The sequence below is a fragment of the Perissodus microlepis genome, chromosome 8 (genome assembly GCF_051167445.1).
Source record: "Perissodus microlepis isolate ML-2025 ecotype Zambia chromosome 8, ASM5116744v1, whole genome shotgun sequence".
Taxonomy (NCBI): domain Eukaryota; kingdom Metazoa; phylum Chordata; class Actinopteri; order Cichliformes; family Cichlidae; genus Perissodus; species Perissodus microlepis.
In genome coordinates, this window is record NC_140468.1 from 27593786 (window position 1) to 27608409 (window position 14624).

At 41.9% G+C, this 14624-nt stretch overlaps 1 protein-coding gene across 1 annotated transcript in view; it reads right to left on the reverse strand.

The window, feature by feature from the left end:
• The window catches only part of LOC146382140 (rho GTPase-activating protein 23-like), an 84437-nt gene extending 71590 nt beyond the window's left edge, over window positions 1–12847 (reverse strand). The window contains exon 1 of the mRNA XM_084938468.1: window positions 12226–12847. Coding sequence (XP_084794594.1) covers window positions 12226–12234 — 9 coding nt within the window. The 5' untranslated portion in view covers window positions 12235–12847. The remainder of the gene's footprint in view (window positions 1–12225) is intronic.
• Between the last annotated feature and the right edge of the window lie 1777 nt (window positions 12848–14624).

Genomic DNA, 14624 nt, shown 5'->3' on the forward strand with positions numbered 1-14624 from the left:
TAAGCTGAAGACAAATTAGAAGTTAGGTTGGGCAAATGAGGAACTTTTGTACGTGAACTATTTCTCCCATGTTTACAAATGCCATATGAACAGTCATCATACCATATAGTAGTTTTCGATTTAAAAACACATATCTCTATCCAGGTTCATTGGTGGTCCCTGTGTAATCTCATGCAATCTGAATAAATTAGAACTACTACCTTCAGAGAAAAACTCTGCTTCATAGGACAATCCCCTCCCATCAGTGTCATCAGTGTCATTGCCCTGCAGCTATAGAAAGGCCATGCACTTGCATTACTTGAATTATATGTATTCTACAAAGTGGACAGCCAATGAAGATCACTGAAGATAAGCTTTTTGTCAACATACCCATTTTCCCTCAGGTCTTCAGCCATGCAGTGAAGCATACTATGCCATAAATCAAAAGTCACTCACTAGTTTTGGATAAATATGGCCATAAGCCAGCATCTAATCTTAGCAAGCTGCTCACATAAACTGCGTAGGTGCAACACATGAACGCACATTACTGCTGAGTAGGACATCGTAATCATAGTGATATAACCATAATGAATTTCAACAGGATATTCATTCATGTACTCCTGTACTTATATAAGATCATTTGAATGTATTTTCAAGAGGGCATGTGTCAGTCTCACAAAGCACAGACCATCTAACCATTACACAACAGCCTTAATCTACTGGATTTAAATCCCCCACCCCTCAACAGGCTGCCAGCTCATACATACAAAAAAGTCTTATCTTGCCTGTGCTGCATCCTGTCACACACTCAGTTTCAAATACATTCCTTGTATTACTGCAGAGGAAAAACATTTTCAACCAGAGACGTCTAAAAACAACAACAAATATACTCAGGTGTCATTAATAATAAACAGTTGATCTTACACTGATCACAGTGCAACAATATTATTTTTAATATATTATGATATATTTTACAGTTATTTACTTAGACTTGGCTCCACTATTGAGACTACATTTATCAAAGGTTTCAAAGCTCCAACTGGGTAAACATATCATCAGTGGTTTGCTTTAGTGTAGCAGCCGAATCACTAATAAAAAAGGATTTGATGATACAGTTTCAAAGGAAATAAATTCATTTTTTAAAATATTAAATTCAGTTTCAGTTTAGTGTCAATCATTTTCAAACCAATGCATTGGATTTCAAATTCAGTTTTTAAAAATATCTGTTGAGCAATTCAATCTGAACAATGCAAATCACATCTGAATAGAACTTATTCAAAACAAACAATGTTCTGCCCAGAGATTAAATGCATAAAATAGATTTTGCCTGTGCATAAATTTTTTAATTACTTTTTCTTCTATGCTATTTTAAGTGTTTTTGTATACATACATGTTTCAGCATCCAGGATTTTAAAAAGTCAATTATGCACTTTGTCCTTGCGTTATACAGGGTTAGTGGGGTGCAAAGCTACCGTCAACAACAATGGCTTCTGCTGATGACAGAAAATAACATCACCTGACATGTTGCTTTGATGAAAAACAAAATAACAAATGTGCACTTAGGAGAGAAAAGATGTGTCAGTATCATGTCAGTTAATGATTTAATTTAATACAGTAGTAGACCAAGGGTTCCAAATTTTAAGTGACATGAAATCACATGTTTAAGTATGCATGTAATGATAATTTAATATGGTAACATCTAATCTATAAATACGTGTTATGCAGTTCAGATTAGAACTGGATAGTAAAATATTGAAAGCCTCTCAAACTGTAAAGAGTCTGACTTACCAGACCTACCAGTTTGTAGTTTGGTATGCATTACTCCACTCCAATGATGAGTTTTGTATTCTCATTCAATGCATCTATGTTAGTATTGGCTTTCATTAATATATAAACAGTGTTGGGAAGGTTACATTTTAAAATGTATTCCACTACAGATTACAGAATACATGCCCCAAAATGCATTTTGTAACGTATTCCGTTAAGTTACTCAATTAGAGTAATGTATTCTGAATACTTTGGATTACATGATATATTGTCATGCTTTTTACAACTACATGAATGTACTATTGCTGTGTGATTTATTACTATTACTGAAGGCTACTCGCCATACCAATACCAATTAGATTTGTAAATCTTAATATAAAATGAGTAACAGTAGGTAGGGTGGACATTAGGTAAGGCTGCACTTTTTGCAGCGATCTCGTACAGAAAACTATTCCGCGCAATACATTGTGTACAGTCAAGTCTTGATAGCTCACTTACAACTGGGCTCGTCAGGCACTCTTTTTGGCTGTAGTGGTTATTATCATATTTACATGCTTCCATCTCTCGTTCCTGTTTCATATATCTTTTATTGGAAGCAAGTATCACAATTGTTGCAGGTTAATAGGACCCTTTTTCTCTAAATAAATAATAAATAAATAAACTCCATCTCTCGTTTCTGTTCGGTGACAACTCGTACTTTTCCACTCTCCTTCATCTCCCCCCGTCACGCTCACAGACACATAACGGGTATGGCAGTCCATATTCTCCCTGCAGCATGGACTACACTACCCATGAGGCTACATTCTTTAGGGCTATGCCTGTAACACTCTGCCTATTGCCTTCATAGTAAATCATTTTTTGAATTATAATTTTTTTAAATATTTCTTCACGCCATTTATGCGGGCCGCAGTAGAGGTGACATGGGCCGTGAGATTGAGACACAGTCATTAGAGCCTCTTAATGCGTGTTTTGTTTGGGTTTTCACCAGCGTGGAATTACCAAAAATAGAGAGAGGACAGCCTAATATATGAAAAAGGAAAAGACTGCTGTGTAGTCCCTTTATTTCAACAAAGTAACTGTATTCTGAATACCACCTCCCCAACACTGGATATCAAGTCTACCAGTCTGCAGTCTATAAACTAACCTCAGCTAACGCCAGCTAACAGTGTTAGCTTGGTGGTGAGTAGCCTTCAGTAATAGTAAGAAATCACACAGCAACACTTGATGATAACTTGTGCTGTTGGCTTGAAGTTGGCCTCTAGTGTTTTTCACTGCATTCCACTGAATTCCTGATGGAGGCGCTTAGGGTCCTGTGGCGGGGGCGTGGTTTGCTGGCCTGCTGCAGAGGAGGGGTGACACAGTGAGCTCTCTGGGCGGCACGGAGGCAGCGAGGGAACACGTGTACAGGACTGTTTTAATGAGGGAGATATGTCTTATGTATATCCGCAGTGAGAAGCAGCAGATGATGCTGGGAGAGAGTCGGAGTGGCTGCGTCTGAGGCGGGTGCCAAAAACCACAGATTATTTCTCAATAAAAGACAGTCTAAGCATAAACCAGTTGTGTGTGTGTGGGTCCTGTGTTGCAAGTGGTGCCGAAACCCAGTTGTGCGCTGTCATGTCGGGCCACGGCGCTCGCCTGCCGGTGGCCTGAAGAGGAGTGGCCTCCCAGGCTGCTACCGCTGCTGTCAGGGGAGGCGAAGACGGTGGCCCTCAGTGTGCCCCTGGCGCCCCGGACTGTCTATGTGGATACCTGCAGGGCGGTGCTGGATCGGCCCGGGCTCACCCCAGAGGACTACCGGCGGCGGTTTCGAGCAAGCCGGATGTCATCTCCTGGGTTGGTATTCCGAAAGAAATACTGACTGACCAGGGCATGTCGTTCATGTCGCGCACGTTGCGGGAACTGTACGGATTATTGAGCATTAAATCTATTTGGACCAGCGTCTACCACCCTCAGACTGATGGGCTGGTAGAGAGGCTGAATAAGACTTTAAAATCCATGATTCGTAAGTTTATTTGCGAGGATGAACCAAATTGGGATCGCTGGCTAGTCCCTCTGTTGTTTGCAGGAGGTACCCCAGGCCTCCATGGGATTTTCTCCCTTTGAATTACTGTACGGTAGACAGCCGCGGGGGGGTGCTCGACCTGATTAAAGAAAACTGGGAGGAAGGGTCGAGCCCTGCCAAGAATGAAATTCAACACGTTCTGGACCTGAGAGCAAAGCTGCACAGGCTGGGGAGGTTATCACGGGAGAATTTGCTCCAGGCCCAGCAATGTCAGCAGAGCCTGTACAACAGAGGGGCTAGGCTCAGGCAAGTTTCACCTTCGTGGTCACACGGCGGGTGGGGGACGTTGACTATGAAGTTGCCCGGTTGGACAGGGGAGGGGCAACACAGATTTACCACCTCAACCTCCTCAAAGCATGGCGGGAGGTGGAAACCGCCGCTATGGTAAGCCTGGTTAAGGAGCGAGATGAGTTGGGGCCGGAGGTGCCAAATTCTACCATTCCCGCCTCCCTCCATTGTGATGACCATCTCACACAGGCCCAGAGAACGGATGTTGCTGCCTTGCAACAGCGCTTTGCTGATGTGTTCTCCCCCCTTGCCCGGCCGTACAGCTCTCATAGAGCACCATGTTGAAACGCAGCCTGGCGTGACGGTGCGTTCACGGCCCTACAGGCTGCCGGAACATAAAATACATAAAAGACAAATGAGATGCTGAGGCTGGGTGTAATAGAAGAGTTGCACAGTGCTTGGTGTAGCCCCATAGTTCTTGTAGTGAAGAAAGATGGGTCTATACGGTTCTGTGTGGACTACTACAAGGTGAATGAGGTGAATGAGGTGAATGAGGTTTGATGCGTACCCGATGCCCCGGGTCGGCGAACTCCTGGACCGGTTGGGCACTGCTTGTTTCTTTACAACACTGGATTTGACCAAGGGCTACTGGCAGATTCCCTTGTCTGCAGAGTCTAAGGAAAAAACGGCCTTCTCCACTCCGTACGGGTTGTACCAATTTGTCACACTTCCGTTCGGCTTGTTCGGTGCCCCAGCCACCTTTCAATGCCTCATGGACCGGGTGCTGTGTCCGCACGCTGCGTATGCTGCTGCCTACTTGGATGACGTAATCATCTACAGTGACACCTGGGCGGAGCATGTGCAGCGGGTGGCCGTGGTCCCGGAGTCACTGAGGCAGGCGGGGCTCACGGCCAACCCGAAGAAGTGTGCTGTTGGATGGAGGGAGGTACAGTATTTGGGGTACCACTTGGGGGGCAGGCAGGTGCGCCAGCAAGTGGAGAAGACAGCGGCCATTGCATCCTGCTCATGCCCCAAGACCAAAAGGGAGGTGAGACGGTTCCTGGGGTTGGCAGGCTACTACCGCCGGTTCATTCCACGGTTTGCAGACCTGACTATCCCCTTGACCGATCTCACCTGGAAAGGTGCCCCAGATCTGGTCCAGGGGTCGGAGCAGTGCCAGGCGACGTTTGTGCAGGTAAAAAAGGCTCTCTGTGGGGAGCCGCTGTTGTTCACACCTAACTTCTCCCTCCCGTTTATTCTGCAGATGGATGCCTCGAACAGGGGGCTGGGGGCCGTTTTGTCCAAGCAGGTGGGGGGGGGGGACCGTTCCATTCTCTTCATCAGTTGTAAACTCACGGATCGAGAGACACGCTACAGCACCGTCGAGGAGTGTCTGGCGATCCGGTGGGCGGTTGGCTCCCTTTGTTACTACCTCCTGGGGCGCCCATTCACTCTCTGTTCGGACCACGCCCCGCTGCAGTGGCTCCACCGCATGAAGGATGCCAACGCCTGGATCACCCGCTGGTATCTGGCTTTGCAGCCGTTTAAGTTCAAGGTGGTCCACAGGCCGGGTACGCAGATGGTCGTGGCTGATTTCCTCTCCCAGGTGTGGTCCCGGCCTGAGTTGGGCGGTGGGGAAGCTGTGGCGGGGGCGTGGCTTGCTGGCCTGCTGCAGAGGAGGGGTGACACAGTGAGCTCTCTGGGCGGCACGGAGGCGGGGAGGGAACAGGTGTACAGGACTGTTTTAATGAGGGAGATGTGTCTTATGTGTGTCCGCAGTGAGAAGCAGCAGATGATTCTGGGAGAGAGTCGGAGTGGCTGCGTCCGAGGCGGGTGCCAAAAACCACAGATTATTTCTCAATAAAAGACAGTCTAAGCATAAACCAGTCGTGTGTGTGTGGGTCCTGTGTTGCAGTTCCTATTGATTTTGTACGCATCTAGGCTTTCCAGGATCCATGTATGAAACATTAAGTCGAAGGCTTTATTGTAGTCAGTCTAGGCACTGGGCACGTTGGTCAGATAGTCTCAACTGGATGCTCTGTCTACCAGTAGCTGATCTTTTACCTTTCTGATATTCATGGCAATTCTTTTCTGTGTCAAGCTCATGTACTGAGCCACATGCCTGTTCATCCAGCTATGATGCCTGGCAGGAGCCTCCATGTGGTACTGAGACAGATTACTGGTCTCTAGTTGGATGGGAGTAGATCCTTGTGTAACCCTGGTAAGATTTACAGCAATCAGAAGTACAGAGTTCTTTGAATGCATCGTAGTTCTTGTCTGATAGTTTAATTTCCGGGCTTGCCCTGAAGGCATCATCTGCAGCTCGGTGCGCGTGAAGGTGTGGTGTAGAGGAAAAAGGACGGCAAGGAAAAACTCCATGCTGCCACAAAGCACTGTTTTCCAGTTAAAAGGAAAAAAAGAGGTTCAATTAACATTTGTGAGAGAGCTGCCGTTAGCGGTGAACCACAGACGGGTACCTACCTCGAAGGAGTCGGAGTGTTTCTTCAAACTTTTTGAACTATTCTGACTGTTTTTTTTTTGAGGAACAGTTCCATGTGTGCCGAGTGAGGAGCTGGTATCGTGGGTCTAAGACACTGTTGCTGCTGTGGAGGCCTTCTGTGTGTCAGGACGCCGACACGTTGATACCTGCCGTACCAGGAGGGCAGTAGGGAAAAAACAAAAGGAAGCCCACCTGAGAGATACCTTATCATTTTCTTTTGCTACTTTTTCCCCACCTGAGATTCAGGTCGTTTTCAGTTCTCAACCCAAGACAGTGGGTGACTGAATAAACTGACACCATAAGGAACTGGACACTCACATGTTATTTTCTTTTCTTTTTCCTTTTCTTTGGGGTGTTGAAATATTGTGTTTCTTTCTTGTCTTACATCTATTTTGATTGTTTCAATTATTTTTGTGATGCATTTGAGATGGTTACTGCATTTGAAGGTATCCCTACATTGAGGATGAGCAAAGGGAACTGATCCAAAGAAAAATATATGTAAAGCAAACTTTGTTTCACAAACCTGTGGTTGTGCGTGTTATCAATCCAATGAGAGCTGGTTCATTGCTGCCAGACGGTCATGGAGTGCAGTTACCTTCTTTACCCAGTAAGTGTGGATCATGTCAGGGCCTTGTGCTGTACAGCTCGTCACTCTTGAGACCCTTTCTTGAATGTCCGCCACTGTGTGGTTCCTAGATCCTGTTCAGGGAGGTTGCTGTGGTCTGCTCTTAGACCCAGTAGCCACTGAGCACTGTTGTTATGGATTGCATCCTTCTGCTCTATGTTCTTCCAGTATTGCTCCAGTCTCATGTGTTCCCCTGCCACCGAGAGTACCCTTTGGATGGTTCAGTGACTTCCATCTCTCTGGTAAGCAGCTGGCCAAGGCTGTGAGTCTTTGTTTGGCAGTTTCCACAGCCTAAGGTATGGGCAGCTTGCTGTGCTTCTTAGGAATCCCTTTCTTCAGCACACATTTCTGCAGTTCTAATAGTTGGCTAACTTCCCTCTGTGCTGCCGTGATCTTGGCTTTTAATTCAGTTCAATTCATTTTTATTTATATAGTGCCAAATCACAACAACAGTCGCCTCAAGGCGCTTTTAGTCCCCTTCTCCGTGGAGGTAATTGCTCCTTGTGGCTGTTTATCTTGTAGCCTCGCATCTCCGTGATTACTGCTGCTGTGCTGATGGTTGCAGTAGGGATTGCCATAATGCTGCATTCACATCTTCTAGTAAACCTTCAGAGGATACTTAACATAGTCTTGGTAATCAGTCATGGAGGGTCCCAGTTTCCAACTGAGCCATGATCCCATCTATCAGGTCAGCTGCTTTCGCACTCATTGCCTACAACACATCAGTTCTTGGGGTTTGGTACAGGATCTCAGTGGGTGAGGATGATCATAATTCCCCTCTGACCTAATATTCTGGCTCCCCCTTGATATAGTATTTGTGTTGTACCTTGTCAATCTCTAGTTGTGACAGCCGTTGCTTCTTCTGGATGTTAAAACACTGAGATACTAGTTGTTTCACTGTTTGTGTAGATGTTGGGTGTCAAAGAATCCATAGAGCCCACATATTTTTTTATCCTTTGTCTTTTATCCTGTCTTCTTTCTCTCACGCCAACCGGCCGCAGCAGATGGCCCCGCCCCTCCCTGAGCCTGGTTCTGCCGGAGGTTTCCTCCTGTTAAAAGGGAGTTTTTCCTTCCCATTGTTGCCAAAGTGCTTGCTCATAGGGGGTCAAATGATTGTTGGGTTTTCTCTGTATGTATTATTGTAGGGTCGACCTTACAATATAAAGCACCTTGAGGTGACTGTTGTTGTGATTTGGTGCTGTTTAAAAAAAATGAATTGAATTGAAATACTCTTTATCTAACCTCTTCCACTGCGATTATTGTGCCTTATACACACAATGAGTTGAGATCAGGAGTATCTGTAATTGATTGACTGATTGTAAACTGTTTACTCCATGGACACACAGCCAATCTATGAGAGCCAAAATTATAGAAGAGGATTATATTTTGGTTAATGTTCTGCGTCTCCCAATAAAATGAAACAACCATAAAAAGAATCATAAACGGATATGTTTATTTCTTTGTGGGTGAGCAAACTGATATATTCAGCAGGGGATCACATATTTCCCTGACTGTGTTCTTGCTGGAGGACCCTCAGGGAGAGGCACTCTAGAGGAAACTTATTATCAGGTCAGCAGTAAACATGGAGGCACACACACAGAGCCACCACAAAAATAGGCTTTCAACATATTATATAATATTTATTTATATATATATATATATATAACACAGTCCATCTTAACGTAGCTGTCGGTGTGCAAATGTAATGGCACAGACTGTAGCACTGAACATGCAGGCTGCAACATGCTAATGATGTCATGTGTAAGCCCAGCAAGACATCCCCACAAAGATTTTCAGGACATGCTGATTGAACTAACTTACTAAAAGTCAAGAGATCAAGAGAAATCTGAACCATTCACAACCACGTACACTGCAGTAACTAAGTATATAAACTAGATATTTTAAAAATCAGATCAGTCAGCTGTTCTATTTGCCAACAAGACAAATAGACAAGACTAAAACATCCCATTTCCAGATATTTTGCTACCTGTCTGTATGTGCTGCAAGTCTCTCTCCTGCATCTAACTGCACTCTGCCTTTTTTGGTTTGTTTTATTTCAACTAACAGCAAACATTTAAAATATGCAACACAGGGGAAAACAATATTTAAAAATACTTCTATAAAGATCAGGAAAATATTTGCTAGTAGATGACAATGATGGATAAAGAATTTGGAAATGGACCAGTTTGTACAAACCACTCCACAAGCCACATTCAACCCCTCACATTCTCAGTATTTTCTCAACCCCAGATAGTTAACCACAAGATGAATGTTTATTCTATATTTCAGTTATTTGATGAAATATTAAAGCCTGGAATCCACAGCATTCCTTTCTTGAAGTATGGCTTCAGAGTGGCATAGATAAAAAGCATAAAATACATAATACATAAAAAGCTGTTAATCACACAACTTACGGTGTCCTATCACACCACCCCATACATACTATGAAGACTATAAAGAGCAGACGAGTTCAAACAGGGCCTGAACTAAGCATGACTGGGAACTGCAATTCTAATTTGTTGCTCCCACTTTCTGCTTTTCTCTTTTTTGTCTCCCCCATGTCCAATCATTTTTCCCTCTCCACTGCAACCACTCTGCTTCTTCTCTGCTGAACAGGTCATCAAACAGACAGACAGCCCTGCTCACATTCACAGCCATAGTTATTTTAGCGTCATCAATTAACCTAGCCCCAGTCTTTCGACTGTGAAAGGAAACCAGAGTACCTGGTGAGACCCCACACAAGCATGAGGAGAACAGACAAACTCCACACAGAAAGCCCAAAGCTCGCCTTCAGCCAAGCAGCTTGACTTCAGTGAGTCACACAGTAAACCTCATGTATGTTGACCAGAGTTTATACATTTTTTCCAATCTTTCACGCTAAATACAGGATACGTATTTTTGAACCTTGATTATATTGGGGAAATTGAGTAAAGGTGTACTGTACTGAGCATTTCCCATCTGTATTATTTAGTATACTAAATTTTGGATAGTTGTAAACTATGACTATTTATGCACCATATAGCTATAGCATCTGCAGCATCCTCAAGAATTAAAATAAGAATTAAAATTAGCTTAACAATTAAAATAGGCAGGTCTCACCAGCACTCACATTCTGGATTGAACTGGCTAATATTCAGTATTGTATTTAACTGTTTAATACCAGAGCTACGCAGAGACAAATAGGTACCTATTTTTTTTTCCATGTCACACTTGTTTAGTTCATTTTGACTTCTCAAAGTGAACTAAACTATGCCTTCAATGAACTTTCTACTTGCAGAGGACAGTATATTGTATACCATTAAAAGTGTAATTAAACATTTCCACAGGCAACAATAAATTCACCCTAGACAGGGAATATATTAACCATATACTTTCAACTAAAGGGACTAGAGTACATTTGTGGCAAAAATTGTAATAAAAGTCTAATGTAGTTGTAAGTTGGAGCCTACTTGTTTATGATTGAGGATGATAGTCTTGGAAAATTGGTTTAAACCTTTTTCCTATTTGTTCCAGTAAATGTGTTTGAGCAAGAGCAGGATATCCTGATGTTTACACACAACCTCCACAACCACAATGCAGCTCTTACACTTTGGCCAACTACATCATTTCTTCATTATGTTGCTGTGTAGAATGAGCTGCTCCACCCTCACTCATGATTCAAATGGCTGATCTGTCTCGAACCTTAAAGGACACATTGTCTCTGTATCTTCAGACAGTCAGGTCCTCACAGAGCCTACATGCACTATATTTCTTTGCTTTCTGTCTCTGGTAAAAAATGTCTACACATGTATAGAATACACTGAATAAATGGAATCACTTGAGTTGATTGAGGAAAAACACATAACCCTTATTTTTTTTCTTAAAAAAACAAACAAAACATTGTCACTACATTTCGCTAAGATTTCACTGTCTATGGTCAGCTCATCATTGCTAATTGCGTCTTGTACTATCTTGTCTTGCATTCGGACCTTAGGTAAGTCGATGTGTATGAAAAAAACATATAGAAATGTAGACTGAACATACAGGTTCACCAGGTCTAAATGACAAAAAAAACCAAAACTTTACATCCTACAGTCTTTACCCAGCAGTCTTTTATGTTGCATGTATAAAAAATAGCTTAACATAACCAATAGCTAATAGCCAGTTAGTGCAGCTGGCATGATACTTTGTGTTAGTCCCAGGGTTACAAGATTTTCAATAAACAGGCTAGATTAAATTCATGAATTTAAATTTTAAAGGAATGGTTCATCTGATATTTCCAGTGTTTCTTTTAATATTATCAACACTAATGTTAAGATCTATTTTTGCATCTGGTCAGTCATGCTGTTGTGACATATGTTTGCAGAAAAGCACTTCAGTCTGTGACAAGAGCAACATAGTTTGCACAAGGAGTAGGACTTTCACCCTGGAGACTCAGGCTGCTATCCTGTGTGAAAGTCAACGACAAGTAATTTTTTCTTCTTTAAAGTCACAGTTTGGTAAGTTTAGGAGATAATATTATTTTGGTTATATAAACAGCATTAGACCTCAATAGAAAGATGATTATCCTGGAGGAACATTATGCTGTTGTAGGAACATCAACAATAAACATTAGGTAATGTGAAAAAACCCCCCCACATGGGATCGTCACGTCAGTCACCTTTGTCAGAGCGTGCCAAATGTAAAATATCTCTCCAATAGATGTAAATACAATGTATTTTTTTCCAGAATTTTTCACTTTTGGAGTTGAATGCCCGAGTTTCCTTTTTGCCCAGTGGGCAAGAAATATTCTATAATTTTGTGGAGTGGTATCTATACATCAAAGACTCAAAAACTCATAGACTTTTACCAGGGAGGGTAAAGTTGCAGTTATTATATACCAGCACGGTTCTACTCTGAGCAATTTAGCTTTCATTTGGTTTACACAGGTACAGATCTTGTCTGTGTTTAAAACGCTACCCTACTGTGATAGAGAAATAAAGAATGGACAAAACTTCACTTTGCATGTGTGAATATACAACAAAGTAGATATCTTTAAAATGCATGAATAGCTTTGTGTGTGTTTATGAGGGAGTCTCTCCTCACCTGGGCCATAGTGTTCAGCAGGATGTCAGCTAGCTCCTGGTCCTCACCATGGCTTGCAAAACCTCAGGCCAAGTCTCAGTAGATGGTGTTGGGGATTTGTAGGTGTGGGGGGTTTACTTTACACACACATCACCCTTGTCGCTGCTGTGTTGCAAACCCACACGCTCACACGCATCACCTCCTCATCTGTGACAACACTGTCCTCTGAAACGCTCGCTGTTGGTAGCACATTACTTCTGCTCCTCTGCTCTTGTTTCCCCCCTCCTCCTCTTTTCACCCTTTCGAGTTTTTAATCCTCTTCTTTTCTCCTTTTAAATTGACACAAGTAGAGAATATGATAGGAGAGCTTGTATTCCTGTATTTCTGTCCGCTCTGCTCTTGCCTTGGTGGTAATCTGGACTCACATTGCTTACCGCCTTTCCTCCTTCTCTTAGTCGCTCTTCACTCTCTCTCTGAGCTCAGGCATTTTTGCCCTCCCTCACTGTGCTCGGCCTTAGTGAGAGACGGAGGGAAACGGGAGGGCTGGAAGGATCAGAGGGATAGAGTGTGATTGTGTGTACCACATGACCCAATAGTGTAGTAGGATTCACCCAGCAGCTGTCGCACTCATCCCTTCAGTGCCTCACTATTAGCATCTTGCGCTTCCATTGATAAATGCAAGATGCTGACAACCAAATAGGCTCTGCTCCTACTGTAAGGTGAAGAACAGAGAAGGATTATTTCATGATTATTTAGTCAAAGGAGCTTTCAAAGAAAAGCGTCTGGACTTCTTTAAGTTTACTTGAAGACGTTTCAGCTCTCATCCGAGAAGCTTCTTCAGTTCTAAGGTCAAATTTGACCTTAGAACTGAAGAAGCTTCTCAAATTTGACCTTAGAACTGAAGAAGCTTCTCGGATGAGAGGTGAAACGTCTTCAAGTAAACTTAAAGAAGTCCAGACGCTTTTCTTTGCAAGCTCCTTTGACTACGATGACCTGGATGACTGAGAACCTTCACAGACTTCATGATTATTTAGTTTTCTATACTTTAATGTTCATCGGTGTAATTTTATGTGAAACAGCTTGTAAATTTAATCTCAATTTAAATTATATAGTATTCACTGAAAAAACTTGAAATACTGTTGTAACTACTAACTGTGTTTATAATTGCAATGGCGTACTTTTAGTTTTTGGTAATAAGAACTGAGTTTTTCTATAATCTTTTATAGATGATGATAGGTCTACAATGTTTAAAGAAATACTGACACATGTTTTACCTTAAAAAACTGTTATGAAACAATTATATCAACTGTAATATCAGTTTTTCTTGCCTAAATATCTTGTGTATTCTGTAGATCTTTAAAGTTAAAATTGGTATCCCTTCATACAAAATTATGGACTTACATTATTTTAAAAAGTGCCCATAGTTATAGTTATAATATACTGTTAATTATAGATAATATCAAGTACATTTTTTCTGTTTAGCTGGGATTTTAACATAATATGTTCATTTGATGTATTAAATATTAAAATATTAGCTTTACTTTTAAAGATTAATTCTTTCATTTAAGAGAAAATGTTTCATGCTGTTGCATTTGGACATTATTTCAAATTAAACATCAAAGTTAGGCAAAGTTAGCTAAACAGCACTAAGTCCATCCATCCTTCAATTTTCTACCACTTAATTGGATTTGGGTTGCATGGACACCACTTTGAACCACCTCTTTCACCTCATCCAGAGGGACACTGAATTGTTCCCAAACCAGCTGAACTCAATGTACCAAAGACGGACTGCAATAAAGTTGTAGAAACAGATGATTAACAGAAGAAGGATGCACCATAACTCAAGTTTGAGGGCAATGGCAAAGGCTCTAAATACTTGTAAACATGTTATATTTTTGTTTATTTTTAATACAGTTGCAAGAATTTCAAGCAAATGTTTTTCAATTTGCTGTTGTGGAGTGTGCAGAATTTTGAGGTAAAAGAATTTAATACATTTTGTAACAAAGCTGTAATAAGACAAAATGTAGAATTACTTTGAAAATTTTCCCAGTGCACTGTCGAGCTGTTTATAGCCATGAACACAACATTATCTCATGAAGCACTGATGATGCTTCAAGAGATACTCAGTGTTGCAGACTAAAATAGGTCCATCCAAGGGGTGAACAAACAAAATTCAACTACTCAAGCCCGGTTGAATCTGCTTCCAAAACATTGTTGGCTGTTTGAATACAATTAAGTTTATTTTAAACTTAAGACAAACAAAACAACAAACAAATGTGAAATCTGTATACGGAGATTATTTCTGTGTATAGGCATCTCTAGACAAGCAGTACTTTAATGATCAGTTTTATAATAACTATGTGATCGACTAGATCGTATTGTAAAAACAGCGACAATGCGGTTTATAAGATTCCTTTTTC